Raw genomic sequence first — 27,576 nt, 5'->3', positions numbered from 1 at the left:
TGTTACAATCTGTTGCTTTTCTTGTTGTACTAGGGGGCATTTTACTCTGAGGTAAATTGTTAATTGGGCAAGACAGTGTGTGTTTTTAAAGTGTGCATGTGGGGTAGAAGGTGGGATGGTGGCAGGCTGAGAAATAAACAAGTTTCTAAATATTTGATGGTAGGAATTTTCACAACCTTTCAATCAATATATTGCAATGTGTAAATTTCACTGTTAAAATAAATTAGTAATGTGGCAAAGTTTCATGTGATGTCCGTTTAACAGCACTAGCGTGATGTGTGCAGCCCGGTGAAATCTTTGTTGGATCAGCAAATAGTCACAGCTCACTGAGTCTGTGAAATGAGACTCGTCCCATTCATGCTGCTCTGGGATTTGAACAAAAACTGCAAACCGTCACCTCGTTACAAACACAAAGAGCCTTTAATCCTCCAGCCTAAACGCCCGGAGGAGCTTCTGCAGGAAGGATTGTATCACTCAGCTGAGGGACATAGCAGACATCAAGCTCTCACTCTCCACATTCATTTGGTCAAAGCTGTTTTTTTATGAATGGAATAGCTAAATAAACATTTATTTTACACAGGGGCCTCTCAAGGGCACAGAGGAGAGCCATTTGCCAACCACTGAAATAGGTGGAAATACCTAAAAGTGTTTTGTTTTTGTCTTTCTTGGGGTTTGGCCTTTAAGCCACCATACTGAAATTTAAATATTTTGTAGAGTATTACTTAAATGTAGAGGCTCCAAAACTGGAAGGAGTACCATTATTAAGATAAGGGTTCAATAGAGGGAAGCTTTTTATAATGAAAAACACCCTAACTGAGTAAATGTACTCAGTTACTTTGCACCACTGTACATCCAACATGGAAGTATTTTATTTTTCTAAGCATGCACAGGTGAGATTGCGCATTCAGCAGTTTTGTCCCCCGGCACGTCACTTCCCAGGGAAGTCCAAAACTATTCCATATGTGCAGCAGGCTGCGGTGGGAGGAGGCATTTTTTTAGGACATCTGGGGTCTTTGCCAATGGCGGTAGGGCAGATTTTGAACCGCACCGGCGCACAGGGACATAACAGTTTGGTGTTTTCAAGACTAAGGACAGTCGCCAAAACGTTCCCACCCAATAAAATCTGCCACTGACAAGGAAGCAAAAACACTTGGAGCGACGCGTGAAATCTGATTTGTCCGGACGGTCTGAGCCACAACTCCTCCGAGTTTGATGGATGTTTCGGAGATGGCCTGAACTTTACTTTTTCTTTCTCTATAGTTAAGAGTAACCATCCAGTTGACGGAGTAGCAGGAGAGCTCGGAGCATGCGGCGCGTAGAAACCAACTCGGGTTGATTCCCAAACAGGACTCCTTGTTTTTGTCTTTCGTCTCAGGCCCGGGTCGGGCGAGGAGATGAGTGCTCATGATGGGACTGTGTCTCGGTACCGAAGTTACAGAGGAGAAGAAGGCGAGGATACACAGTGCCAAGATAGACAGAGACCTGTACGAGTCGGCCAAGCGGGAGATGAATGTGGTTAAAATACTCCTACTAGGTGAGACTGATGACTGACCCTCCTGATAAGAATTCACCTTACTCACGTGATATAGATACCTGTGCCCATGTAGCCTAAACAAACAGCAGCCTATAACGAAGTGCTAATAACCTGCATATGCAGCCTACCTGAAACTGAAAGACATGACAAAACGATGCATTTTGCTTTGGAAAGCCACGTCCCAGGCTGGAAGAGTTCACCATCAACGTTGCTACACTCACAAAGAGTTACTGTTTAATTTAAAGTATTGCAGATTGAATGATAAAACCTGACCACAAGAATAGATGGCTAGATAGAAAACAGTTTGTTATGATTTTACCTCTACTAGTCTATATTTTAGACTCAGTTTAACCACGTTTAACAACCTCCTCCAGGTGCAGCAGAGAGTGGTAAAAGCACTTTGGTCAAACAGATGAAGATCATCCACAGTAATGGATTCACCAAGCAAGAACTCACCAGCTTCAAGGTTGGCAACACACACACACACACACACACAAACACAAACACACACACACACACATAGACCCTCCTAATGTTTACCCTGCCTAATGTTTTATCAGATAATAGCCTATTAGCATACAGAGGGCTTGGTGTAAAGTTTCCAGTAAATGAGAGTTGGATAACAATCACATTTGTCTTGTATCTTTGAAAGGGAAGTAGTACAAAACAGATAAATACATGAATCACTTTGTTTCGGTTATCACCGTTTAGTAACTTCCAAGTAAGTGCCTGACTCTGACACGAGAAGTCAGGAGGTCAGTTGATGCTGCAGCCACGGCAAGGCATTATAAGGAGTGAAAATAAAGTTAAAGATGGGGAGGCAGTGATGGAGTTGAGATTTAAAACAAGGCCATACTTAGTTCCTGTGGGGACTGAGATTTCTCATCATACAGAGGGTCAGATCCAAGTTGGTATGCAGTGGTTTGGCTCGCATCTGCTCTTCCTTCTGTGTATGTGTGTGTGTGGAACTAGAAGCCAAATTCCTATGTTGTACTAGGGGTTGGGATGTGGTGGGGAGAATGGAAATGGTTCAGCAAACACACACACACACACACACACACACACACACCATTAGCTTGTTTTTATTGAAGGCTTATCTTCTTCCACATCCCCCTCCTTTAACCTCTTACCACATTTTACTCTATTTCCCCCTCCCTTTCCCCTCTACTGTTCTGTATCTTTTACTCTTTTTCTCTCCCTGCCTCCTCCTTTCTGTCTTGTATACATGATGAGTATGTGATGACAGAAAAAGCCGTTCTCTCTGTCTACAGATATCTGTTCTATAATAACACCCCTGTTACTGTCTGAAATAAACTTATGTTTGATCATGGTGCAGTTTGAAACGACCTAAACACAATTCACACTCTTGTTTGTGATTAGTGAAATAGAGTATAAAACTGAAATCAAGCTCCAAAGTGAAGATAAAGAGTTCATCTGATGACTGAATGACTTTACCGTGTGTGTGTGTGTGTGTGTGTGTGTGTGTGTGTGTGTGTGTGTGTGTGTGTGTGTGTGTGTGTGTGTGTGCGTGTGCTCATATGAAGGTCCCAGTTGTTTGTACAGGCAGCTGGGATGTTTGAATGCATTCCTAGATATTAAAGACGCCTCCAGCTCCCTCTTCTCTGCACCCCTTCTCTCCTTCTGCTGCCTCTCATGTCTCATAACAGTCACCTTGTCTGCAGTTCACACCTGTCAACACAGGCATCATGCTTTCTTATAATGGCTGCACCGCACAACGAAAGATAACCCCTAACCTGGCACTTTTATTCTTCTCTCAGTCAAAGGAGGGCTTGATATTAAACCTCAACACTTTTCTTGGTAGAGAAAGAAATGTGTTGTTGGCATTAAACGTCTAGTCTCATTCATAATCACGTCAGCTATTTTACTTAGGCAAAGTTCTTGTACAACTGCTTGTCTTCAGACAACATTTAACATTTCAAAACGTTGGCTTATTTTGTTGAGTTAAATAGGGTTCCATAGAAAAACATGTTATTGCAAAATTGTTTTGGTATTGCTACCAAAATGGTACTGCTACTAATGGTCCACATACATGCAAGTGTCTCTGTGAGGCTGTACTAAAGGAGCTAAATGCTAATGTTAATGTGCCAACATGCTTGCAGTAACAATACTAGCAGGTATGATGTTTTTCTATGTTCTTCTTCTTAGTTCAGCTAGTTAGCATGTTAACATTTGCTTATTAGCACCAACCACAAAGTATGTGATATGTCATATTGCAATGATGATGAATGCAATGATAATAAAATTATTGTGTATCTTTTGCGTGATTTGGATCCGCTTTATAATTGTATATCTTCCACCAATTTTCATTCAAATTGGGCCAGTAGTATTTCCCATAATCCTGCTGACCATCAACAAAACAACAAACAATAAACAAACCAACGGACAAACTGAACTGAAAACATAGAAAAATCTAAGTGTGATAGATTTCAGAACTTCCTTATGTAGCATTTACTATATAATCAGTACACTAATATATATTTTACATGTGCAAGCATGCACACACGTATCAAAACGTGTTAAATGACAGTTGTCCATCTCTTTTGTTGCCCGTGCTGTCAGTTGGGTTTTCCTTTGTTCTCAGTTGACGCCCTTATTCTGAAATAATGACACTAAGCCACATACTTGCCCTGCCCTTCCCCGACCATCCCAACCTCCCACAACAAACACAGAAACACCCTGCCCTGCACACACACACACATATATATGAGCTCATTGTTCGTTATCAGGCCTTTGTGCATGTTGTTCCACATGTGTGTCTGAGTGTCCACCAGTGTAGTAGTAAACATCTGGACTGAACTGAACAGGTTATCCCTGTTCCATGCTATCCATTCTCTCATATTTCCCCTGAAGGCATAGCAAGAAAACCCTATCTCTTCGTTTCCCTGTCTGGCCTTTTTTTGGTCCTCCCAGCCAGGCTTATATTGCATCGGGACCATGACAGGGCAAAGTGTTTGAGAGAAAAAGGGGAGGAAAGGTTGAAAGGGGGCTCCTCTTTGGTCTCATCCCTCATTTATTTGCAGCCAGAGGCCATGGTGAAGGGAGATTTTCCCTTCATTCTCTCTCAATCACACAACTCTATGTCAACAAAGTGAGGCTTTGTGTGTGTGTGTGTGTGTGTGTGCACATGTTGGTGTGGTAATGGTTACCATTTCAGTACGGAAGTTGTAATTTTCAGCCTGGAATCTTGTTGTTTATTCAGGTGTTTATATGAAGAATGCGATAAATCCGGGAGTTTTCTCACCTGGAACGGCAGGGTCTTGTTTGTGAAATCAATAAAGCTTCAAACTAGGGCTGGGCAATATATTGATGTTGTATCGATATCGCGATATGAGACTAGAGATTATTGGATTTTGGATGTATTGTAATATCATAATATGGTAAGTCTTTATCTGGTTTGACAGGCTGCATTACAATAAAGTGATGTAATTTTCTGAAATTATCAGACTGTTCTAGCTGTTTTATTATTTACATTTAACAACTAAGTTACATTTATCATTTCTGGAGAATATTTCTCAAAACTCTCATTGTGTAGAAATAACATTTAGTTAAAGCACCAATAGTCAGCCATACAATATAGTCGCAATATTGACATCAACGTATTTGGTGAAGAATATTGTGATATTTGATTTTCTCCGATCCCTACTTCAAACCTACAAACACACACACACATTCTTAGTACATTGTTGGCAGAACAGTCTGTGGTTAATGATTAAACATCAGGCTGCCACCGGTTCAGCTGCATTCCGACACAAGAAAACTGCTGTTGCGTACGGGGAGTCGATCCAAACACAAAGTTGAACGGGAACAATAGTTCAGTGTATCTTTATGGATTTGGAGATGACACGGTTGTTTGTTTATTCATATAGTTGTATTTCTTTGTTGTGGCAAAAACTTGGCCCATCCCGTGGGTTGAATGCAAAACACCACTTTTTTACATACATTTTTCGGTCTTATATATTCAAAGCATGTTGAAAAAGAAAAAAGAAAAGAAGCGCAAACGTCAAAACAAAACCAGTATACAGTATATAACCATATGAGCTGTCCACATAAACTTGTTACGTCTTCACTGACACACTTTACAAGCTCAGTTGGTAGAGCAGGCGCACATATATGGAGGTTTATTCTTCCCCTTTGCTGAACATCATTCCCCCCTTTCTCTCGCGTTTCATGTCTTCATCTTTATTCATCTGTCCTGTGGAAATCAAGGCCTAAAATGCCTGAAATAAATAATCTTTTAAACTGTGGTGATGGTGGTGGTAGTATTAGTAACCAGCAGGAAACAAAGGTTGCAGAGGTGGGAGAGATTTCTGTCTGTTGGACTTTCTTGTAACCTGATGGACACACACACACACACATGCACACATACACACACACACACACACACACACACATACACACATACACACCCTGGTGGAAACACAGGGTCGGTGTCTTTTTACCCTATACTTTTCTAGAGAGGTGACTTATAGCTCATGGTGGAGTCAGATTACCATACAACAACACACCTGTGGCCCCATAGTGTTGTCTGTGTGTGGGTCTTGGGGGGGTGCACACAGTGTTTGTTCATTAGGGATAATAGAAAACAGAAAGTGTGTTTAGTTGCAGCCAGTACAAACTGCAGTACAAAAGTGTTTCCTGCACATCCCCCCCCCCCCCCCCCCCCCCCCCCCCCCCCCCCCCCCCCCCCCCCCCCCTGTGCCTCCCACCTTTACTGTCAGCACAAAACTAAAGAAAGCCTTGAGTCAGAGAGGGAGGAAATTGGAAACAATTGATATGTAGGACAAAGGTGGAGGGAGGGAAGGTTAAGAATGAACCAACTGAAGGGAGAGACGAGGTTACAACTGGACACGAGAGGGGCTAAATTCCATAAATCTTGCTTAAGTCCCGGGTGTAGACAGATTATCTTGTATATAGTAGAAAACAATTTAATATATCCAATATATGGTGCCTTTTGTGATGCTTACAACGCTCCAATTCTGCTGAGTTTGTAAAAACAAATACTCACGGTAAAATGGTGGGGTTGTGTGGGCCTACTATATGTTCTTTAACACTTGGTGTAATAGAATACTTTGGCTTTAAAGGTGTCCTGTGAGTTTTCTTGTAAACAAAGAGGTTGTTTTTACATTCAGTTTTTTCACCCAAATGAAACTTGTCCATCCTTGAGATCTTATATGTTGAGCGTATTTTTATTTATTTATTTTAAGCTGATCTGTCGATCGCAGAATATGAATTGTGCCTGGGCATCCTCATGAATGATACAAATAAAACAGGGACCCACTCATAAATGTTTAAAAACTCCATAGGGTAATTTTCAGATAACTTTTTTGGGGCTGGAATTTGGTGGTAGTTCAGTACGCCCTTTTAAAGCAGACTCAAGTGGCAGTCAGCGCAGATTACTCAATGCTGTGTGAACCCCCTCAAGACTGAAAACTAAGATTCAGGGCCTTTAGAGGCACCCAACGTCAAAAGTGTTTGGTTTTGTCACATCGAGTTTGTATAGATGGAAGACCAACATCAACATTAAGGGTATTTTTAGACCTTTATTTCCAAAGGACAGATGAAGACATTGAAGGGGAGAAAGAGGGGAGAATGACATGCAGCAAAAGGCTGCAGGTCGGGGGTGAACTCGCGGCTGCTGCATCAAGCCTTGATGAATGCACAATGACATTACCCATTTAGTGAAAGTCTCAATAAAAGTTCTAATGCCCCCCTAAAAGTACATTTGTAATGTAATGTTTCATGAGCCCCAATTGAACGTGTGTTATTACATTAATCCGTAAAGCCTCCACACAGATGCTTTTACTTATGCTTCCTGATGAGATCTCGTCTCAGTACAAGCTGGCCGTTCATCATCCTTTACTCTCAGGTTAGTTTTACTGTAGGTAATAGGGTGAGACACGTTTACGCCACAGATGTGCCATTATGTATCTCTTATCTTATATTTCCACCGATCTTCAACGTGAGCAGAGATCTATCAAAGGGGGTAGTTATTTAGTCCTGATGAGTGTGACAAAGTTTGTACTATTGACATTATTATCATTATTGTTATAACTAGAGGAGAGACCACTGCATGAACACTCTTGGTTGCCAGAGTTTTTTCAGGTGAGGAGTTAAGGATGTGTTGGTGAACAGATGAACTTCTTAAACCTTAAGACTGCCATTACCCCTAAATCACAAACTTCCTTATTTTTAGTGATGTTTGTGGTCATAAAAGATAGAAACTGCACCATAAAAATCCAGTATTTATTGTTTGTCAGACTAGTAAGAATGTGCTATTATGATGTGACAAATTGTTAATATGAAGTTGCGTGCTGTCAGCCAAGGTTCTCCAGAAAGAGACTAATTTGTCCCTAATGCTGAGGTGTCAGTAGCCCTCAGCCTGGCTCTCCTCGTAAGATGAATCTTTGGCACCTCAGTGTTATCTCAACTCACACATTTCACTTGGAGAGAACACATACAAACACACACACACAGACACAGACACACACACACACACAGACACAGAAGAGTGACCAGACTGTGATAGAATCGTGATGGAATGTGAAGCTTATCTTTAGCTTGCAGGAGAATGACAGAGAGTGTAACACACACACACACACACACACACACACACACACACACACACACACACACACACACTTCCCAATAAGTCACTCTGCTCTGAAGTCTCAAGGTTTCCAAGCACTAAAATAGAGTTATGAGTTATAATAAACCAAACTTTCACTCTCCTATGCTCTCAATAGGACTTGCTGATCCATTGGGTGTGATAGACAGACACACACACACACACACACACACACACACACACACACACACACACAATGCCTCACATAGTATTTATGTAAATGTGCAATTTGAGGTGCAGCCAAAAAGGAGTGCACAAGTACTTAGAACTCTGTGTCTGTGATTCAAGGCCAGCCATCTTCAATTTGATTTTTAAAAACAATTTAAGAGTCAACAGTGGAATCACCCGTTCCTCTTTTTTGTTTTATTCATCTAAAAGCTTAAATTACAAAGGGTCATGTTTGGTGCTGGGAGGCTGGTTATGTTAGCTTTGGACTAGGCTAGCTGTTTCCCCCTGTTCAGTCCAGAATTTTTTCCTTTTCCTGTTGCCATGGCTATTCATAAACTTAACCTATGAACTTAATCTTTGGTAGCCTGCAGTGCTGGATAACCTCCTGACCTCCATGAAGTTTGTCCTCCACGGCATGGGTGTCCTCCGGATCAACCTGGCTAACAACAGGAACAAGGTAGGCTCTCTGGATGTCTCTGTGTCAACATGTCTCTCTTTCTGTCTGTCATTTTGTACCTTTTTTATTTTCTGTGTTTTTCATTTCTATAAGACTTCTTCTCAAAACCTGTCTGTCTCTTTGCTATCTTTTTATTCATCATCATGCTCTTCAGTTCAAATTCAGCTTAATGCTGCTGGTTTTCCTGCACTGCACCCAGATCTGCACTAGAGAGCAGCATCTCAGCACTGCATCACAGCTGGTGCATGCAGCGAAACACTCTCACACACACACACACACACACACACACACACACACACACACACACACACATACACACACACACACACTATGTTTGCATGAGAGTGAGCAGAAAGTTTGACTTGGTGGGTGATTTTATTGCAATGTTCAATTTGATTTTAACTTAACTGTCAAAGTTATCAGAGCTCATAATCTATCCTCCCACTCAGCACATCTTGCCAGGAGACGATGACCAAAGTATTTCCCCTATTAAATGTTGCCAGGGCATGCGTGTGTTATCACTTGTTTGTGTGCATATCCGTTAATTTGTGCATCTGTATTGATTAAGAATTCCAGAGAGCAGAGACAGACTAAAGTTTTTTGTCATAGAGACGTAAATCCTTTTTTCCATTTGGCCTCCACTTCTCCCTGTCCAGCAGTCCATCCATCTATATATCTGTCTCCGTCTCTTCTTGCAGGTCCACGCCCATACTGTCCTGTCGTGTGGGCGGTGTTTTGACGAAGAACAGGTGCTGTTTCCTTTCCTTAGCCACGCCCTGTCCTGTCTGTTGGCCGACCAGGGTGTGAGGGCGGCGGCAGCCCGGGGATACGAGTACGAGCTCAATGACTCAGCGCTTTAGTGAGTACTCTGCCAGCACGCAGTCATCCTGTGATAAGGAGGTGCAGGGGTCCAATTAACTAAACTTAGCAGCCGATGCTCAGCCGTGTGCTTGCTGTCACTAAAAATCAGTCTCGGGAATGCAAAGACAAGAGGAAGGGAGAGAAAGCCAAGAAAAGTGCAATTCCATGTACCTCCAAGGCTATTGTATACATCTATATAACATGTTAAAAATACATACATGACTTTGTTTTTGTTTTTTGTGTGTGCAAAGCATTGTGACACAAAGAAATGCTCACACATAGACGTTAAAATAATATGATTACAGGAAATGTTTAAAAATGTGAATATTTAAGAAAAAGACAAATGCGCGCAGAAACAATATAGAAAAGAAGTGAGAATAAAGATGAAAATAAGAGTGTAGAGGCAGGGGATGGCGTGTGTGAGGCAGAAGTAAGACAGGGCTGGAACCCACCAGGAGGCCGTCTGTTCTCATCTACCCCAGCGAGAGGCCTCGGTTCTGGGGTTATCTACACCGACAGGCTCCCTTGTTCCCACTGAGAGCCACCGTACATCACCATCACCCTCCGTGCTTCTCTCAGACACACATAGATACACACACACACACACACACACACACACACACACACACACACACACACACACACACACAGGTTAATACTTATGTACTTGTGAGGACCCGTATTGACATGTTTTTTCCAGACCTTGGCTTAGCTTAAAGGAAATTTCAGTCTTGTACAACTTTTCTTGTAGGAAGGCCATAATATTAAGACTGTATTGAACAAACCCTTGCATTGTTTAAAAGTTTATCTAAGTTTGTAAAATAAAGGTAAATTTGTTTTCACTTACTTGTGTTGTTTTAAGAACCCAGATTTCCTGCGGAGTGAGAGATTATTACACACATTTTCAGGTTCACCTTGTTTATGTAGCAAGTGTGTACTCTCCTTCTGGTGCTGTGTTGTATCTGCAGGCGAAACCGTCGCTCTTCGTTGGCTATTACAGCCGTTTATTCTGGTAAATAGCAGAACAGTGTTTCAAAATCACATCCATCACTATAAAGAGCTCCAGTTAGCTAAAATGAAAACAGAAATTATTCAGTTTACTGTTGCCATTATTGTATCATCAAAGTTAGGCTAACCGGACTAGCAAGCTAGCACATTGTGGTGAGCGTTTTCATTTAAGCTAAAACTAAAGAACTCAAACAGAACGTGTCTCTTAAATAAAATGTGAGACCTCCCATGTGGATATACGGCATGAATACTAACATATAACTAACACATTTACCTAACTATAACAGTGGAGCTCACTATGTGTGATTTACTATGAAACAGGTTACTGCAGACTGGTGAAGGTGTGTAAGAATTTACCCTAAACTCTGCACAATAGCACCAATAGATGGTGCTCATGCTACAGAAAAGCCTGGCTAATGGAAACTACTAGCCCAATGAGAAGTTATCTTTTAATTGCAAGTGGAATTATTAACTTTGCCACATTTACAACACTTCAATTTTCTGACCACTTGTTTTTCTTGGTCCATCCAGCTCTTGTGTTCTGATATTGTCATCTTCCAAGATCTCAGCACTTACTATGAGTATAACGTTATCTTAACTAAATAGAAATAATAGGCAAAAGTAGAAAAATAAGATTTTCCTTTTGGACTAAACCTAACTCTAACCAAAAGCTATTTCTTGCAGATGACTAAAACAAGTATGAACAATAGATTCACATATCATACCGTGCTTCTTACCTATACCTCCAGCAGTTATGTAGATGATCATTCATTTGGAGTCGTCTCTCTGGCCATATACTGTATACACTCGCTTTTTAGCTCTGTTCTTGGTCTCTACCAACTCCTGAGGGAAATATCTAAAAAAAACTACCCCTTTACCTGAAAACGCAGAATGGTCCTCACAAAGATAGAAGTACAAAACACTTGCACTGTGCCACAACCGGTAGGCCTTTTTTTTTTTTTTTTACTTTAAGCAGCAGGATGTGTGTTGCTATCCAAGAAACTGATTCAGGATGACTAGTTGAGAATGTCATAGTCAGTTCAGGTGTTGGTGGAGACGTCACTGTGTGTGTGTGTGTGTGTGTGTGTGTGTGTTGCATCTCATGGAGTCCACACACATGATACAGTTGATTACACTAGCTGTGTTAATAGCTAAGCTGTGTTTGAAAGCTTAGCCTCAGTGTGTTATTATGGTAAATCTTGTGAATTTTAATCATGATGAGCCGCTGCGGCCCCTGGGGCTCCTTATCACTGCACACTATACCAGCCACCTGGCAGCTGATGGCCCAGACACACACACACACACACACACACACACACACACACACACACACACACACACACACACACACACACACTGTATGAGTCTACACGCCAGCAACTGATACCTCAGTTTATTCTCTTTTGATCTCAGGTTTGTCTGCAGGTTATAACATTTCCCCCTCTCTCTTTTCCCCCACCTGATTTCTCTTTTGTTTTTTCACTTTTCTTTATCTGCCTCCTCATCCTCGTTTGGTAGTTTTTTTGAGAACCTGACCCGCATCACGTCTCCAGATTACGTTCCCACAGAGACAGACGTTCTGCGAGTAAGACTGAGGACGACCGGTGTGATAGAGACCCAGTTCAAAGTCAACCATCTCATTTTCAGGTAAATGCCTTTTTACTCTTTATTAACTTAAATACTGCAGACTGAGGGTGATATAACCATCTACTCAGTCAGAGCTGCAGGTCTGCACTTGACTTCTCCAGAGATGGCTGTTGTACCAACTCCCTTCACTTCTTTAGCTGTGACACTCTTATCTCTGTCTACAGCCATGTGATAGGCCTGAGATGTGAGATGGTTGGTTTCATTCAATACGTCAATAACACACCTATCATTTGGCTTTACACTCACTCTACTGACCGCGTACACACACATTCAAAAGCATCAGTGGCTCGGCCTTATCAGTGGAGAAGCAGAGGGCAGGTATCTGAGCCTGTGAGGCTGATGTCAGATGACCATATTCATCTCTGATCAATGAGCCGTTGTCACATAATACTAACTTTTTATCATCCTCCAATGGCTAAACTCATTTCCTGAGGCGGACGATGGTCATGACTGGGCGATATTAATGATATTAATGAAGTTGATTTATTCGCTGCCTGACTGATGCAGACCAGCGTCACATATGTGTTAGCTGCAGAGCAGGTCGGCTCCCGATTAACTTTCTTAATTACTCAAATAACTGATGACTTTCCACCGAGTATTTATCAAAGTGTAGCAGTTCCTGGTCTTTTGAGGGGCCAAAATGAGTAAGCAGCAGAGACAAGCGAGCGCACGATCTAATGTTAGCTTAAGTAGCAAGTTAGCTTCTATGGCCTCGTCCGCTAAAGCTACTACTATTGCGGACAAATCTGAAGCTGGCCATTCTGGAATCCCCGTCTCAATGAAACTACGGACTGCAGAAGTAGCTTAACAACGTACTGGTCTTAAGGAAGACATGGCCACACTAATCCAAGAATCGATGTAGCCCCTTCAAGCATTAGTGGATGGACTGTGTGATACAGTCAACTCTTTTCAAGGACATCTTAACACAACAAAAACCTTGGCATGCAACTACTTTGAACGGCAGTTCGCAGCTGAAGCCACCATCAAATCGCTCCAGACCCTGAACACGTCTCTGTCCGACCGCCTTGAAAATCTGGAAAATAGGTCTTGCAGAACTAATCTGCACATCCTGAATATGGCCAAGACCCCACTATGTTTGTATTCAGGCTGCTGAAAGGTGCCATGGGAGCGCATGTGTTTGCAAATCCTCCAGAACTTGATTGAGCGCACTGCGCACTAGGCCCAAAGCCTGCAGAGGGATGACCTCCAAGACATAGCATGAAATCATATCATTTGATTTTTGGGGGTGACTTTAACTGTGTTATGGATCCAACATTAAATCGTTCAAGCTTCAAATCAGTATCTCCATCCAAAATGGCTATACAAATACAAATGCAATACAACCTGCTATCAACTAAAATAAACTGAACAGCATTTGCTCCTGAGGTCTTGTATATGAGCATGGTGACGAAGCAGGTCGGCTCTTGGCACATCAACTGAAATGTAGATCTGCTGCTCAACTTATACCACAGATCCAGAAGACTTCCTAAGAACTTACAGTTGACCCTGTTGAAAGAAAATATTACATTTAAAGCATTTTATTCTAATTTATATAGATCTAGATTATTGAATCTGAATTAAATATAGATCTGAATTCCCAGAGGATGACTCAAATAGATAGATACTAGATCAAATAGATACTGTTATGACAGACATAATTTCTATGGATCAAACTGGCTTTATTAAAGATTGTCATTCTTTTACCAATATATGCAGGCTCCTTGGCCATCATTCACTCCTCTGAGACTCCCGAGGTGGGGATTTCCTTGGATGTGGAGAAGACGTTTGACCGAGTTGAGTGGCTATATTTGTTTGCAGTATTGGAAAAAATTTGATTTGGAGCAAAACTTGTATCATGGATTTGCTTGTTATATGCCTCTCCTAAATTATCGGAAATGAATAATAAACTATGTTCCAAGCCCAGCCCTCTGTCAAGAGCTACGCTGCAAGGTTGTCCTCTTAGAAAGGACTTATGTCTCAGATCTGTCAACAGTCTGATATCCTTGTTCTTATGGGGCAACAAGCACCCCAGGGTTCGTAAGGTGCTCCTTCAAAGGCTTAGGACGAAGGGGGGACTAGCCCTGCCTAACCTAATGTATTATTACTGGGCGGCAAACCTACGAAAACTTGTTTATTGGAAACAGGTCCCAGATGCTGATTGGTGCCAATAGGAAACCGACACCTGTACATCATCATCACGTCCGGCACTAGTTGATGCCAAACTAGCATTTGACAGAGATATCCAGCCTAGTGCTGAAATGGCTATTTTTGGTGTTCCAGGTGAAGCTATACAAATGACAAGTAGAAGATGTTTGCTTTTGCAACTCGTCTTGCGTGGAAATGAGAACTTTCACCCAAAGCCTCAGCTTGGATAAACCACCTAATAGTATTTCTGAAGTTTAAATATTCCAGTAGAGGGTCAATTCACAATTCCCATAAGAGATGGGATGCTTGGGTGTTTTTTATTTCGAAAGGCTCACGATTCTTCCCAAAAATTGAGAAGGAACGCCATTGTTTGAGCTCTCAGCCTAGTGGAGTAAAATGATAAGAGCTGACGCCGAATCTGCATCCACAGACATCCTTTATCCTGTATAATCATTATTTGCAGTATGGGAAAGCAAAAACACAAAGTGTTTGTTGCCAAATTTCTGTAAGCAATTGCTGTTCTTTTTGTAAATAAAAAGATTCATTGAAAAAAAAAAATGAAGAGCTGAGGAAGTTTTTGTATTGTTCCAAGGTGAAGGACATACTGTGCAAAATGTACATGAATCCTGAAGTTGACAAAATTACATCTAAATCAGTCAATGATAAACAAGACAGGATCTGTCCCAGCATTCACTGCCAACTTTAGTACTTGGTTTCTATTACCTGCCGGTCAGTGGATATTAGAATAAAAAATGTTTTGATTTTAATTTTTTACAAATCCCTTGTTAGTGGCAGAGTTTGACATATGTGTTTGGAAATATGAAATGCATTTTAAAATATGTTCTGGTGTCAGTTAATTGAAATAAAAAATTACTGTAAAATTACCAACCGATTTACAAGTAGATTTTGGGAAATTGGGTACACCAAAAAATTGACTTAAAAGAAGTGTCTGTAGGGTTATATAGTGAACTTATCATGTTAATTAAATCCTTGACAGAATTGGAAGTATTTCTTGGAGCTGGGTAGTAATCACAGTGAGCTAAATGCTAAATTCATCAGCTAACATTCTCACAATGTTTGATGTTAAAATAATGTTGTTTAGCAGGTATAATGTTTACCATGTTCACATCTTAGTTTAACGTGTTAGCATGCTAACATTTGCTAATTAGCACTGAACGTTATCTACTGCTGAGGCTGCTGGGATTGCTGTTAGTTCTGTAGATATTCAGTCTTAAACCTGGACTCTACTGGACAAATTGACACTGAACATATATGGTCTGTAGAAGTGGAAATCCAGAGGATGGTATAAGGAGCGTTGGGGCATTGCGGCTGTAGGTGATTTTCCATAGTTTGGTTTTATTGAAAGAGTAATGAGCCATGGAGGGTTAACAAGAAAATATTCAGCACTAGACACATTTTGTGTGTGTGTGTGTGTGTGTGTATCAATTAAAGAAATTAGATTACTTTTTTCTTCTTTCTTAGTAATGACTACCTGAGGAGCCATTCCTCTTTCATTGGACAACAATAACGACTTGCCCTTCTTCAGTGCTTCAGATTAAATCATATATGGCATTTTAATAATAAAACACATTACCTCAGCTTTTCATAAGAGCTCTGTTTAGCATATAAACCTTGTGGAGCGAGTCAGTTTGTCAGCAGATGACTTCAGTCAGGGACATTTGTGTCACATCTAAATGCTTTTTGTACGTCTCTGGATGCCGCTGAATTGTGTGTTTTTTATGCATTTAATGGCATAAACACATTTAAATAGATTTGACAGCCAAGTGCTTCGATGATAACGGTACCCGTTATCCTGTGCAGGTAAAGTTAGCTTTTTCCTTCCTTCCTTACTGTTTACATCACAGTTGACCAACCTTACAATCTTGTTGTTTTTGCTTTTTTTCATTTGTTCGTGTTTGTTTTCTTGTGAAACATTGTGATGGTGACGATGTCAGAGCTGAGATGGGAGAGCAGAGTCGCAGGTGGTGCTGCGGGATGGAGCACAGCCTCCCTGCCCTCACACACCCTCTTCTCTTATCTTCCTGAATTGTTAAGGAGACAAGTAATTGGGTTAAGGTAATTGACACACATACGTGTGTGTGTGTGTGTGTGTGTGTGTGTGTGTGTGTGTGTGTGTGTGTGTGTGTGTGTGTGTGTGTGTGTGTGTGTGTGTGTGTGTGTGTGTGTGTGTGTGTGTGTGTGTGTGTGTGTGTGTGTGTGTGTGTGTGTGTGTGTGTGTGTGTGTGTGTGTGAGAGAGAGAGAGAGTTCAAGCCCTTTGGGGTTGATGAAGAGCTTAGCATAAGTCAATGTAATTATTTTAAACTTGGCAACAAAGAAGATATTAAAGGGATTTGGAGAAGTATATGGTTTCTGTTTGTTAGAAAGCGCGAGCATTAAGTTTCCATTCAAACAGTAGTTTTACAAACTAATAAATTAAGAAACGATTTCCGTAATTATACATAGAGACACTGGGTTTTTGGAATTCATTCAGCAAAGGTTTAGAAATACAGCAAAGACTTCAGAGCTAAAATGGAAATGGAGATTTCTGCTCCAGCGTGGTCTCATTTTGTAAATATTAGGGCTGCACGTAGCTAACAAAGTGTGAAACTGCCACCCTCCATTCAATGGCTATCTACCTCTTGTTGGTTTAGACTTGAGGTTTCTGAGTCAGCATCTGCACCCTGCATTTCTATTTAATATCTTTAAGAATTGTTTTACGTTGAACTATACTGTTTGAAACTATTCTCGCTCTATCAGTATTGCTGTAGGATGTGTTTGCTGGGCTGAATCTCCAATTTCAAGTCACAAATTAAAGTATGTCAAAAATGCAAACCATAGGCTGTCAGGGTCTATCATGCGTTGCAAGTATCCCAGTACATCACTAGGTTTGATTTTAGCCAGGACCTTTTATTTTTCATTTTTTTTGTCAATGTGCTTCAGATCGACCGAATCACAAAATTTAAATTTTAGCATGTTGTTTGGGGATTTGGGAGAGAGTTGAACATGTTAACTATTATTTTTGAACTGGAAAAAATTTATGAATTTTCAAAATGGGTGTTATTGTCCTGAATGCCTTTTGAAAATGTTTATCTTATGTGTTAAAAAACAATATCAGTTGAATTTATCATAATATTTTCAAACTCTTTACTATTCGTTACTAGTGGCCTAAATAATAGTTTGAAATTCTTCAATATATCTGAAAGCATAAAAATCAACTTGGTCTTATGTTGTTTGATTAGTAGTGTGTCTTATTTGCTTCGTCAGTGAGGAATCTGCCATGTAGAAGTTACCACAGAATTAAATATTGAAACAATAACAATGTACAAGGCTTTCTCACTGTAAAACATCAAACTTAAGTTCCTTTTGTGGAATACCTTTCTGAATAACAAATGTGACCAATGTTCATGATTTGCATAATTCACATTAAATACCGTCTACGGGCCAACATAATGATCTCACACTGTACTGTATAATGTGATATTAGTTGTCATCCTATACGTGTATTTTGCAAAATGTCTAACTATCATAGGATAGCTTATGTGTAACACAGGAAGTTGTGCGCTAAATGTTTTAGAATCACTAACATGAATCTCCCTCTATCCTGCTCTCTTTTTTAGCCTATTGTATCTCTACTTCTTTTCATCTGTGCTTTGTGCATTATGTGTACATTCACTGCGTGTGACGGTGAAGTAGACAAGCTGTATAATCAATGAATTAGTTGGTCTGACTAATTTACCGAGGATTCAGGGTGTGAGAGTTTTGTGCATTGGTTTCTTTTTTAAAGTTTTGATATGATCAAAACTGAAATGAAATAATATTTTTGGGTGGGTAACAGGAGTCGTAACACCTGACATGCGTTTGATTTGAAGTTTTAATTTTTCCGACAGAGAATGACTAATGGTGGTCTCATTTTCTTGTTATTCAAACACTTCAACAGTGACATGAATGACATCAAGCCATCATCTTTTCAGGGGTGGGTGTGGGTGTGTACAGTCTCACAAATTTACACCCAGACACAGCAGAGTTTGCATATAGACACCCTGTTTGGCCTTTGACCCCTCAGTGTAATAACGATCTGGGTCTTTTCATGCACCATTAACATCAACTGCTCTGATAATTATAATTACAATTACAACACTGCAAATGAGGGTCAACATTATGGGGCAAAAGTGGCAGGTGTGGGAAAGGATGACGTCAGCTGAAGACAAGGTGTGATGTTAAAAAGAAAAGAAAAGGGTTCCTTTACACAGATGAAGTCAAGGTTTGGAACATGTTTGCTCTCGATCTAGCCGTTCAACATTGCCTTCCCAACAAAACTGTTCAGAGGCTTTGCTTTTGGTTTTGGGACATGATGTTTTCCCAAGTCTGGACAAAGGGTAACACCATGTGGTTTTGCCTCCTCCAGGGTGCCTTGAGTATACTTGATTCTGTAAAATGTGGGATTCGCTGTATAATGCTGAGTGAATGTTATATTTCTTTATGTTTTTGGTATGATATTGTGTTGTAATGAACGTATACATTTAATAAGTATACCATAAGTCTACAGCATTGCTGTAGTCACTCAAAACTGCCTACTGCCTACTGCTTACTTCTGGTTGTGACCAACCATTAATTCCACAGCAGATTTTACTTTTATTTGCATACTGCATGCTACACGTTGGCCAAATCAGCACGTTCTGCTAGAATAGTTGGCAGTTTTGATTTCAGTCAAAACTACAGTCTTGAGTTTTGTGGAGTCTGAAGTCCTCAGTCCAAGTCATGAGAGTCTGAAATAAATGACCTTGTCTGATTTATTAATGTTTTTACTTAGTTGCTCAGTTTTCAGTTGAAAATGGCTGTCCTTTCTGGCTCCTTTGAAGGCAGGTTGTTGGGAACAGAAGTTGACTGAATATGATATGACATGAGAGGATTGTGTGTGTTAGTGTGTGAGTGTTAGTGTTTTATTATATAGAGTGACGTTGCACACATGCTTGTGGGTAGGTTTGTCTAATGTAGCATTGGCTTCACTGACATGTCCTCTCTGTGCCTTCAATTTCCATGGTAAATTTCCTACGGAAATCTTATCTCACCTTTTGTGCCTCTGGGTTTCCACGCGTTCATTTCCCCTCTCAATAAAGAGCTGCATTAGCCCGAAGGATGCTCAAATGGAAGGTGGGAGATGGAACATCTGGCTTTAAAAATGGGTGAAGTGGGATGAACAGATCTGTGTCTCTTTGATTTTCTGCTCTTCTGCTCTTATTCCCGTTGTGTTTCTCTCTCGCACTTTGGGAGAGGATTGACCTTTACGCTCTTTATGTTGCTGTGTTGTGATTGTCTTGGGGAAAATGTTGTGATTGTCTTGTTGAAAATTGAAAAAGGAAGGAGCAGGGGACACGCTCCTCTTTTTGTGTGTGTGTGTGTGTGTGTGTGTGTGTATAAGACATATTTTAGGAATATCTGACCTTATCCAAAACCAATACAATCTGCTTGATTAGAGTTACCCCTCAATACGATAGTAGGATGTACCATCAGTATGGAAGGTCAAGAACACACAGAAAACACAGCGTTATACTTTTTTTCTGGAAAATAAATCCTGATAAAGGACATCTCAGTCACAAACTTACACACACACACACACACACACATTTGAATACAGTGTGACCTTCATTGTTTCATGAATGATAAATAAATAAATCATCATACTTTCTCCCCTTTAATAGTAAAAAACTGCACAGGGATGATGTCTTTTATAATTTTACGTACAAATCCATGTTTGATAATGAAATGTTCTTGCCTCCAAAATAAGACGGAAAAGAAAATCTCTCTGCTGTTTTGTTATCTGAGTAGCAAAGGGAGAAATTGTCATTTTGAGAGCCTATGGGCAAAATGCCTTCTCTTTGGTGTGGGAGTCACTACTGCGTGCACGTGTGTGCGTCCACTTTCTTGAGGGTCTTTGATTTGAGTGTGTCACCCTGATAAATCAATAGCACCTGGGCCCAGAATCACAGTGTGGATATCTTTTATCCCTCTGCACATGCACAGCTTTTGTTGTTACTTGGCTTTGATTTTCTTCTCTGCTGCCTGTATGTCTTTTGTCATGTCCCTATTGGCAGGGATTCCAGTAACAAGCCTAGTTTTAAAACTGACATTTGGACTCATCATAGAAGAAATAGCACAGGTGTAATTAATGACATTATATATGTGTCCCAGTAAGTCATACCAGTGAGCCATCGTGCACAATACAAGGCCCTAAATGTGACAACTAAATAGGATGCAGCAAGCATTATTGTTATTAATTACACTTTTTTTTTTGACGAGCCGGAACGGGGTAACCTGCGTGTTTTCTATTTCGATAATTTTTATCTCCTTTTCTCTGCACTGTGACTTCCCCCCTCTTTACCTCAATTTCTCACTTGTCCACAGTTTGTCTTTTGTCAAACCTTGTTCTCTCCACCTCCCTGTGTACAGGATGTACGACGTTGGAGGCCAGAGAACTGAGCGGAGGAAGTGGATTGGTTGTTTCGAGGACGTCAGGGCAGTGCTGTTTGTGGTGTCGCTCAGTGGTTACGACATGACCCTGGTGGAAGACCCCTCCGTGGTAAGCGTTTTACTCAGTCACTCCCTCACAAATGTTAATGCTCTACAGACAAGAGAACACTTGTTAGATCTCAGCCAATCAGATTACATTCTGTCCTCATAGAACAAGTTTTTAAAAGGACTTAGTGTCTGCTCCTTTGCAGCTATCAGATGATGTTACTGTCTTCTCTCTGCAGAATCGTCTTCAGGAGAGCCTGAAACTCTTCTCCTGCATCTGCAACAACATTTTCTTCCGCAGCACATCCATGGTGAGAAATTCATCAATCTCCTCCTCACTTCCTTTACCTCTGGAGGAAAGATAAAACAAATGTAATCTATAATATTTTTTAAGACTAAAGACAAAAATAACCAAACAAAGCTTCCTGAGAATTTGCAGAAATTAGGTTTCCCCTATAACAATAAGTAATACTATAACAGATGATGTATTCATTGATCTGTCTACTTGTTAGCTTTGCTAAGTTTCTCCCTAACTAATTAATGTGTTGGCCCCTCCAACCTAACTCTCATGTTAAAAACCACTGCTTTGTGTGGTCACAAAATAATTTGGGGGGTTTAAAACATAATCCATGGTATGGCAAAACAATGTTAAATACTTTTGGAATCCGTCTATTTCATCTTCTAATTAATTCTGGAAAAGACAGATTAGTAGATTCTGAGTGGAAACTTCTGCTGTGGTTAAATTGTCCACCACTCATCCTGAGATGTGGACTGGCAAGCTATACCTATATTTAAATGTCACAAAACAAAAAAGGGTCCAGCTGAAGAAGGTGGGAACCCTAGTTCAGTTTGACAGTTAGAAGACGCAAAACATGGATGAGTGAAGGACAAACAAGCAAACTCTTTTGTTGCTCCCCATTTGTTCTCTATGACACCATGAGACAAGAATAACACTAATGTGTTTTATTAATGCTGTTTCCACACACACACACACACACACACACACAGACAGGGCCCTGCCCCTGTCCTTTGTTTCTGAGTCCTCTGTCACTCGTAATTTAACAGTGAGTTGTAATTAGGGTGAGCTTTGGCGAGGCGACATTTTCCCCTCTGTGTTTTTCCATTGTCATTTCCAGTAAATGATCACATCAAAGCCGGTGCATAACGGCCTTGTACAATTTATTCCACTTAACTCGCATTTAAAGCCCACCAAAAAACACAAGTCACTGAATGTGAAGAATGTGTCACATGCTGTTGATTCTACAGTGGTTTCTGCAACTTCTCCAGAAGCCCGTCATCTCAAACACTATTTTTTAACGCTCTTATAAAGTAGTTACCAAACAATCTCCACCCAAACAAAGGCCCACTTCCGTTTCGACATAATTGACATTGTGAGGATGAGTAATTTATGCTTGGCGTTTCATCACAGACACAGAAATTGTTACACCAAAGTTGTCACTCCAAAGTACCTATTCAAGCAAAATAAAATGTTTTTTTAACCATAAAGATTTTTATTTAGGGCTTCATCAGAGTTAAATGGGCAATTAAATGTCTTTGTGTGTGTGATGTGTTTATGTGCAGGGTTGTGTGTGGGCCTGCATGTTAACATGGCTAACAGGCTCATTAAACAAAAGTGTTTAATGATACCTTCTTTTACGTAGGAGGGACATTTCTAACCTCCACCTCAATTAACTCTTCACTGTGTCTGGTCAGTGATAATTACACACCCAGGTGTTGCTCTGTATCCTGTTCATTGAAAATCTACTCTACCTCATCCTTCCCTCGTTATCTTGTGTGTGTGTGTGTGTGTGTGTGTGTGTGTGTGCGTGTGTGCGTGTGCGCGTGTGCGCGTGAGTGTGAGTGATCAAACAGGCCAGAAAAGACTAAACTTGGTCATAGTTTTAATTGGTTGACTACAAAGAAAAAAGGACCTGTGAAATGTGATGGCTGCCGACAAGTTGAGTTTAGAGAAAGACAGAGATTTATAGTTGCTGTTGAGCACTGACAGTGGGGACTACATAAGTGATTGATTGCACACTGATGAATAGTGGGAGGTCATCGATAAAGCGTCATCTCCCCGTGCTTGTATCAACACAGCTATTGATTTTCACATTTTGGGTCGATATCTGTAAAGTGACAATAAATGTGTCTGTAAAAACTGATTTATTTGTTTCATTGTTCAGTTAGTTATTGCAGCGTTTCAGGAGGAATCACCAAATCGAATTAACATTTTCATTTTTTCCAATGTCTTCCGGATTCATTTTCCTTTTCCACTGGGTTGATACCTTTTGACTTGTGACGAGCATCTCGTGCTCCCATCTTGATGTTTTTGTGTGTGTTTTGTATTACAGATTTTATTCATGAACAAGATAGATCTTTTTCAAGACAAGATTTTACACTCTGGGCGACATCTGCGGCTATACCTGCCACAGTTTAAAGGTAGGACTTATGTTAGGTAGTTCTGTCATTTATTGCATCCTGCACATACAAGGGGACATGGATGTATATAATACATTTAAAATGCAAATGCAGTGGAGAAACAATTGTCAGACATGAACAAAACTTCTTATATATTAACTTTATCAGGAGAAGCGCAACATTTTATGCAATCAAATACAGCAACAAAGCCATAAATTGTACATTTACAAGGTTATCTACATTTAGTTTAATTAACACTTTTCTGAAAATCCAGAACTCATCAGAAAAGGAAATTGTACTAAAACATGTAGCCCTTAAAACAATAAAACATAAAATAGACTTCATCTTTGATCTCACCTTTCTGTTCCTGTTGACATAAAATCTCTGTCATTTAGGTTTACACCAAACGGACATTTCTCCTTATGCATAACGAACACTATGTCCAGGCATCATAAATATTAAACATTTTTGGAAAAGAAAAAAATTATTGTACACAAATATTTCACCTCACTAATCCAGAGATGTCCATTCAAAATTCAAAGATTAGACTCCTTATAAAATCTAAGAAATGCTGTTAAGCTAAAATATCTAGCAGGTTATTGAATAAAAACACAAAGACACACACTGATTTTCATCCGCTCAACATTTCCCTCCCTACGTCTCCATGGGCTCAAGAGGAGCCGTGTCCTCTCTGCTCTCATGCTAATGTCAATAGAAATGTGAAAACTTTTGAGATTGGAGTCAGCCAGCAGAGCAAGTGTCTATTTCACACTAGTCTCCCATCTCCACAGTGCTGCTGACTAAGGTCTGGCTACACCACAGATACATTCAAGAATAGGAGAAAAAAATGCTCTGGGTTGTTTGCATTTATTTTAACAAATCACGTTTGTCTTTGGCAGCGTTAAGCTCCTGTCGTAATGGTCTCGGGAAGGAAGTTGTTTTGATGAAACATTTGCAACTGGCAAAAATGAAAATGTTACATAAAATATTAAAAGAAGTTAACTCTTCACACAATACAGAAATTTGAGCCATTTAAATTAGCTGGATAAACATAGTTAAACCTAATTTGCTCTTACTAGTGTATCACAAATCATTCCCAAAACGTTCCAGTTAGAGAGTAAATGCCATAGACATATTATTTGTAAATCTTAACAATCGTTTTCAGAAAGGACCAAGCAGGCTGCCTTGTTGCACGATCCAAATGATTATCAAAACATGGCATCTCCGGCATTTAAAGTTAGCTTGGAGGTGGTTCTTTTTGTAAAGTGGCAAATCTTGTCAGACCTCTTCTGTTGTTCTGTTGATCCAGGCTAATTTCACACTGACCGCGGATATGATGACTAGTCTAATGCAGTGGCTCCCGAGCTTTTTTGTTTGAAACAGCCCTATTAGAGGGGCTTATGTACAACTTCACCATAACCAACCCGTCATGTTCCAAATGTGTTGATCTAGATGTTTCCAGATATTGTATATTACCATTAATATATAGGTCTATAAGGTCTATGTTTTTACAAAGAATTCTGTCATACAAGACAATCCTAAAATGAAAGCTGTTTGGATTTTTTTTTCATTGTTTTTGCTCAGGTTTGCATTCCTATTACTACCACTATCACTTGGAGTGGCAGAAGCTGGACATCTGAGTCCTTCCTGGTTACTTTTAGCTTTTATATTTGTACTTCTCTGCTTGCTTACTAACAATGGTGGAAAGTAGCAAAATACATTTACATTAACGTACAGTGTAGTTTTGGCCTCTTTTCTGATGTCTGAGTTGTCAGAAGTTCCAACAAAGAGAGATTTCTTCTCTAAATGTTTCACATTGTTTCATTTAAGTAACCACAAACTATCCAATAATTCACAATAAAACAAAGCCTACAAAAAAAGATCTCAGAAAAATCATCTTACGACCCATTTGATTTATCCTGTGACCCACGGGAACCACTGGAATAAACTACTGGATCGGAAGGAGATAAGCGCTCCACCTCAACCAGCTACAGCAGTAAAATGTAACTTACACGTCGAGGCATTCTACAAAATCTAATAATTTGTAAGTCACAAGGGACATTTTACTGCAGAACAAGACGTTTTACTTTAATACTTTAATTTTACTGCTAACACTTGCATGCTACACTTAAGTCAATTATTTGAATCCTTCTTCCACCACTGCTTAGTAACTAGTTTTCATGAACTCTAGGTCTCATCACTTGGTGTTCGGGTGCGACAGCCGACTCAGGTTGGTGTGACGCATGTGCTGTTATTGTGAGCCTCACAGGAATTTATAATCCTATTTGTGTTTAATACCCTCCTAAACACAAATATGTAAATCATAATTTCAATTTTTTCTTTTATCTTTAGTACGCCTGGTTGGGATTCCCAGGTCTAATACACATCTTAGAATCATCAGGTTTCTGGGAAAAGGCCAGATGCCACATGTTTCACTATAAACACCCCCCCCCCCCCCCTCTCTCCTCCAGGTGCAGACTGCGATGTAGATTCCTCTGCCCGCTTCATCGCTGCCACCTTCGTCTCGCTCAACGCTACTCCCAGCAAACTCATCTACCACCACTTCACCACTGCGACCGACACCTCCAACGTCCAGGTCGTCTTCCAGGTTGTTATGGACACGATAATCAAAGAGAACCTGGAGGCTGTGTCGCTCCTGTAACCCAGTGCCAGCAGAGGTCCGAGACGTTACTGGACAGCCCTCAGATGTCTAATTTATAAAGACGTGAAGTCTGTTAGCTCCAAACATATTGTCTGATTGACATCTGAAGGTGCAGCCTGACAGTCTTTGCCACTGTTGCATTTCAACCGCTGTTGCTCGATTTCATGTAGCTCAGAAAAACTCTTTCAAATGACTTTGAAGAAGAAGGACCACCTGGCTGATCCTTTCTTTTGGGGTGGTGCCCTTAAACATTGATTTTTTTAAACCTTATGATGGAGAGTAATGGGCATTTATATTTTTGTACTATACTATAAATCAGTTTGAATGGTGAAGTTACTTTTTTGAGGACTTGATATTCACACCCGTATACATTTATTTGTGTGTGTGTGTGTGTGTGTGTGTGTGTGTGTGTGTGTGTGTGTGTGTGTGTGTGTGTGTGTGTGTGTGTGTGTGTGTGTGTGTGTGTGTGTGTGTGTGTGTGTGTGTGTGTGTGTGTGTGTGTGTGTGTGTGTGTGTGTGTGTGTGTGTGTGTGTGTGTGTGTGTGTGTGTGTGTGTGTGTGTGTGTGTGTGTGTGTGTGTGTGTGTGTGTGTGTGTGTGTGAGAGGGGGTGAGGATTTACAGTTTGTCCATTACGTCCTCTGCGCACGCTTCACTCATGCATACCATCGTGTTTTTCGCTCATCCATTACTCTGTCTGAGCACATCCTGTGCGTCACACCGTCCTAATTAGGCGGTGATCACTGTAAAAGCACCCCAGTTTATGTTTACTCGCCCTGAGCTGAAATCACCAACTCTCCCGTTGTTTATCTGTCCCTTCACCTGTTCATCTGACTCTTAACAGTCAGCGATGATGCTGGTATTTCATATGGACTGGGAAAAGTGTATGTAAAGAGCATCCCTGAAGCCTCCATCTTGAGTTTCATTTTCTTTCTTTTGACTTTGATGATTATTGCTCCATTATCTGACACACTAACACTTATAATTCCTGATTTGTAAACCAGGATGATGCTTCCTATGTGATATGTGTGGAATTAACTCGGTTGGGGTCTGACTGTTTTAAAGGCTCCACTGAGTGACTGACTTTATCACACCATGTTCTGTCTGACTCAGTAATAAACAAGATATGGTAATGACTTATATGCATACTCAAGGTGGAAGAAAAGAGAAAAACACCCCCAAGTGCCTTATGATTTAGTGGTTTTGCTGTTTTGTAATTTAAATGCTTCACACGTGTGTGAAATTTGTGTATTTTCCCTTCTCTGGTTTTTCACTTTCAGAATAAATTTTGTATTTTATATCTATAGCCTACTCTTATAGGCCTTTAATGTTATTGTATGGTATGTACTGTGTATTGTAAAACGACAATACAAAATGAATGGCGGACAACCTTATTTTCAATTTTCCATGCAAATGGATTTGGGCGGGTCACTTATTTACCCTTTTTATCCCCCACTAGTTGAATATCAAAGATGCATTTAAGCCACACAACAGGTTACCGGTGTTTGTTCATTTTAA

The 27,576-nt window shown here is 40.3% G+C and overlaps 1 protein-coding gene across 1 annotated transcript; it reads left to right on the top strand.

Moving 5' to 3' along the window:
- The first annotated feature begins 965 nt into the window (after window positions 1–965).
- Window positions 966–26,436, top strand: gnav1 (guanine nucleotide binding protein (G protein) alpha v1). Its single transcript, XM_034896213.1, has 9 exons — window positions 966–1,534; window positions 1,909–2,000; window positions 8,713–8,805; window positions 9,504–9,664; window positions 12,193–12,321; window positions 20,915–21,044; window positions 21,220–21,291; window positions 23,332–23,419; window positions 25,870–26,436. Exons 1-9 carry the CDS (start codon window positions 1,405–1,407, stop codon window positions 26,058–26,060), a joined length of 1,086 nt encoding a protein of 361 aa, XP_034752104.1. The 5' UTR covers window positions 966–1,404; the 3' UTR covers window positions 26,061–26,436.
- Window positions 26,437–27,576: the final 1,140 nt, after the last annotated feature.

The sequence above is a fragment of the Etheostoma cragini genome, chromosome 2, assembly GCF_013103735.1.
Source record: "Etheostoma cragini isolate CJK2018 chromosome 2, CSU_Ecrag_1.0, whole genome shotgun sequence".
Classification (NCBI taxonomy): Eukaryota; Metazoa; Chordata; class Actinopteri; order Perciformes; family Percidae; genus Etheostoma; species Etheostoma cragini.
This window is presented reverse-complemented; position numbering and strand designations above follow the sequence as displayed.

Bases quoted from the DNA above. Each gene is read 5' to 3' on its own strand.
- gnav1 (XM_034896213.1), top strand. From the start codon at position 1,405: ATGATGGGACTGTGTCTCGGTACCGAAGTTACAGAGGAGAAGAAGGCG. The intron at 9,665-12,192 runs GTGAGTACTCTG...CTCGTTTGGTAG, and splicing joins CTCAATGACTCAGCGCTTTA to TTTTTTTGAGAACCTGACCC. The intron at 21,292-23,331 runs GTGAGAAATTCA...TTTGTATTACAG, and splicing joins TCTTCCGCAGCACATCCATG to ATTTTATTCATGAACAAGAT.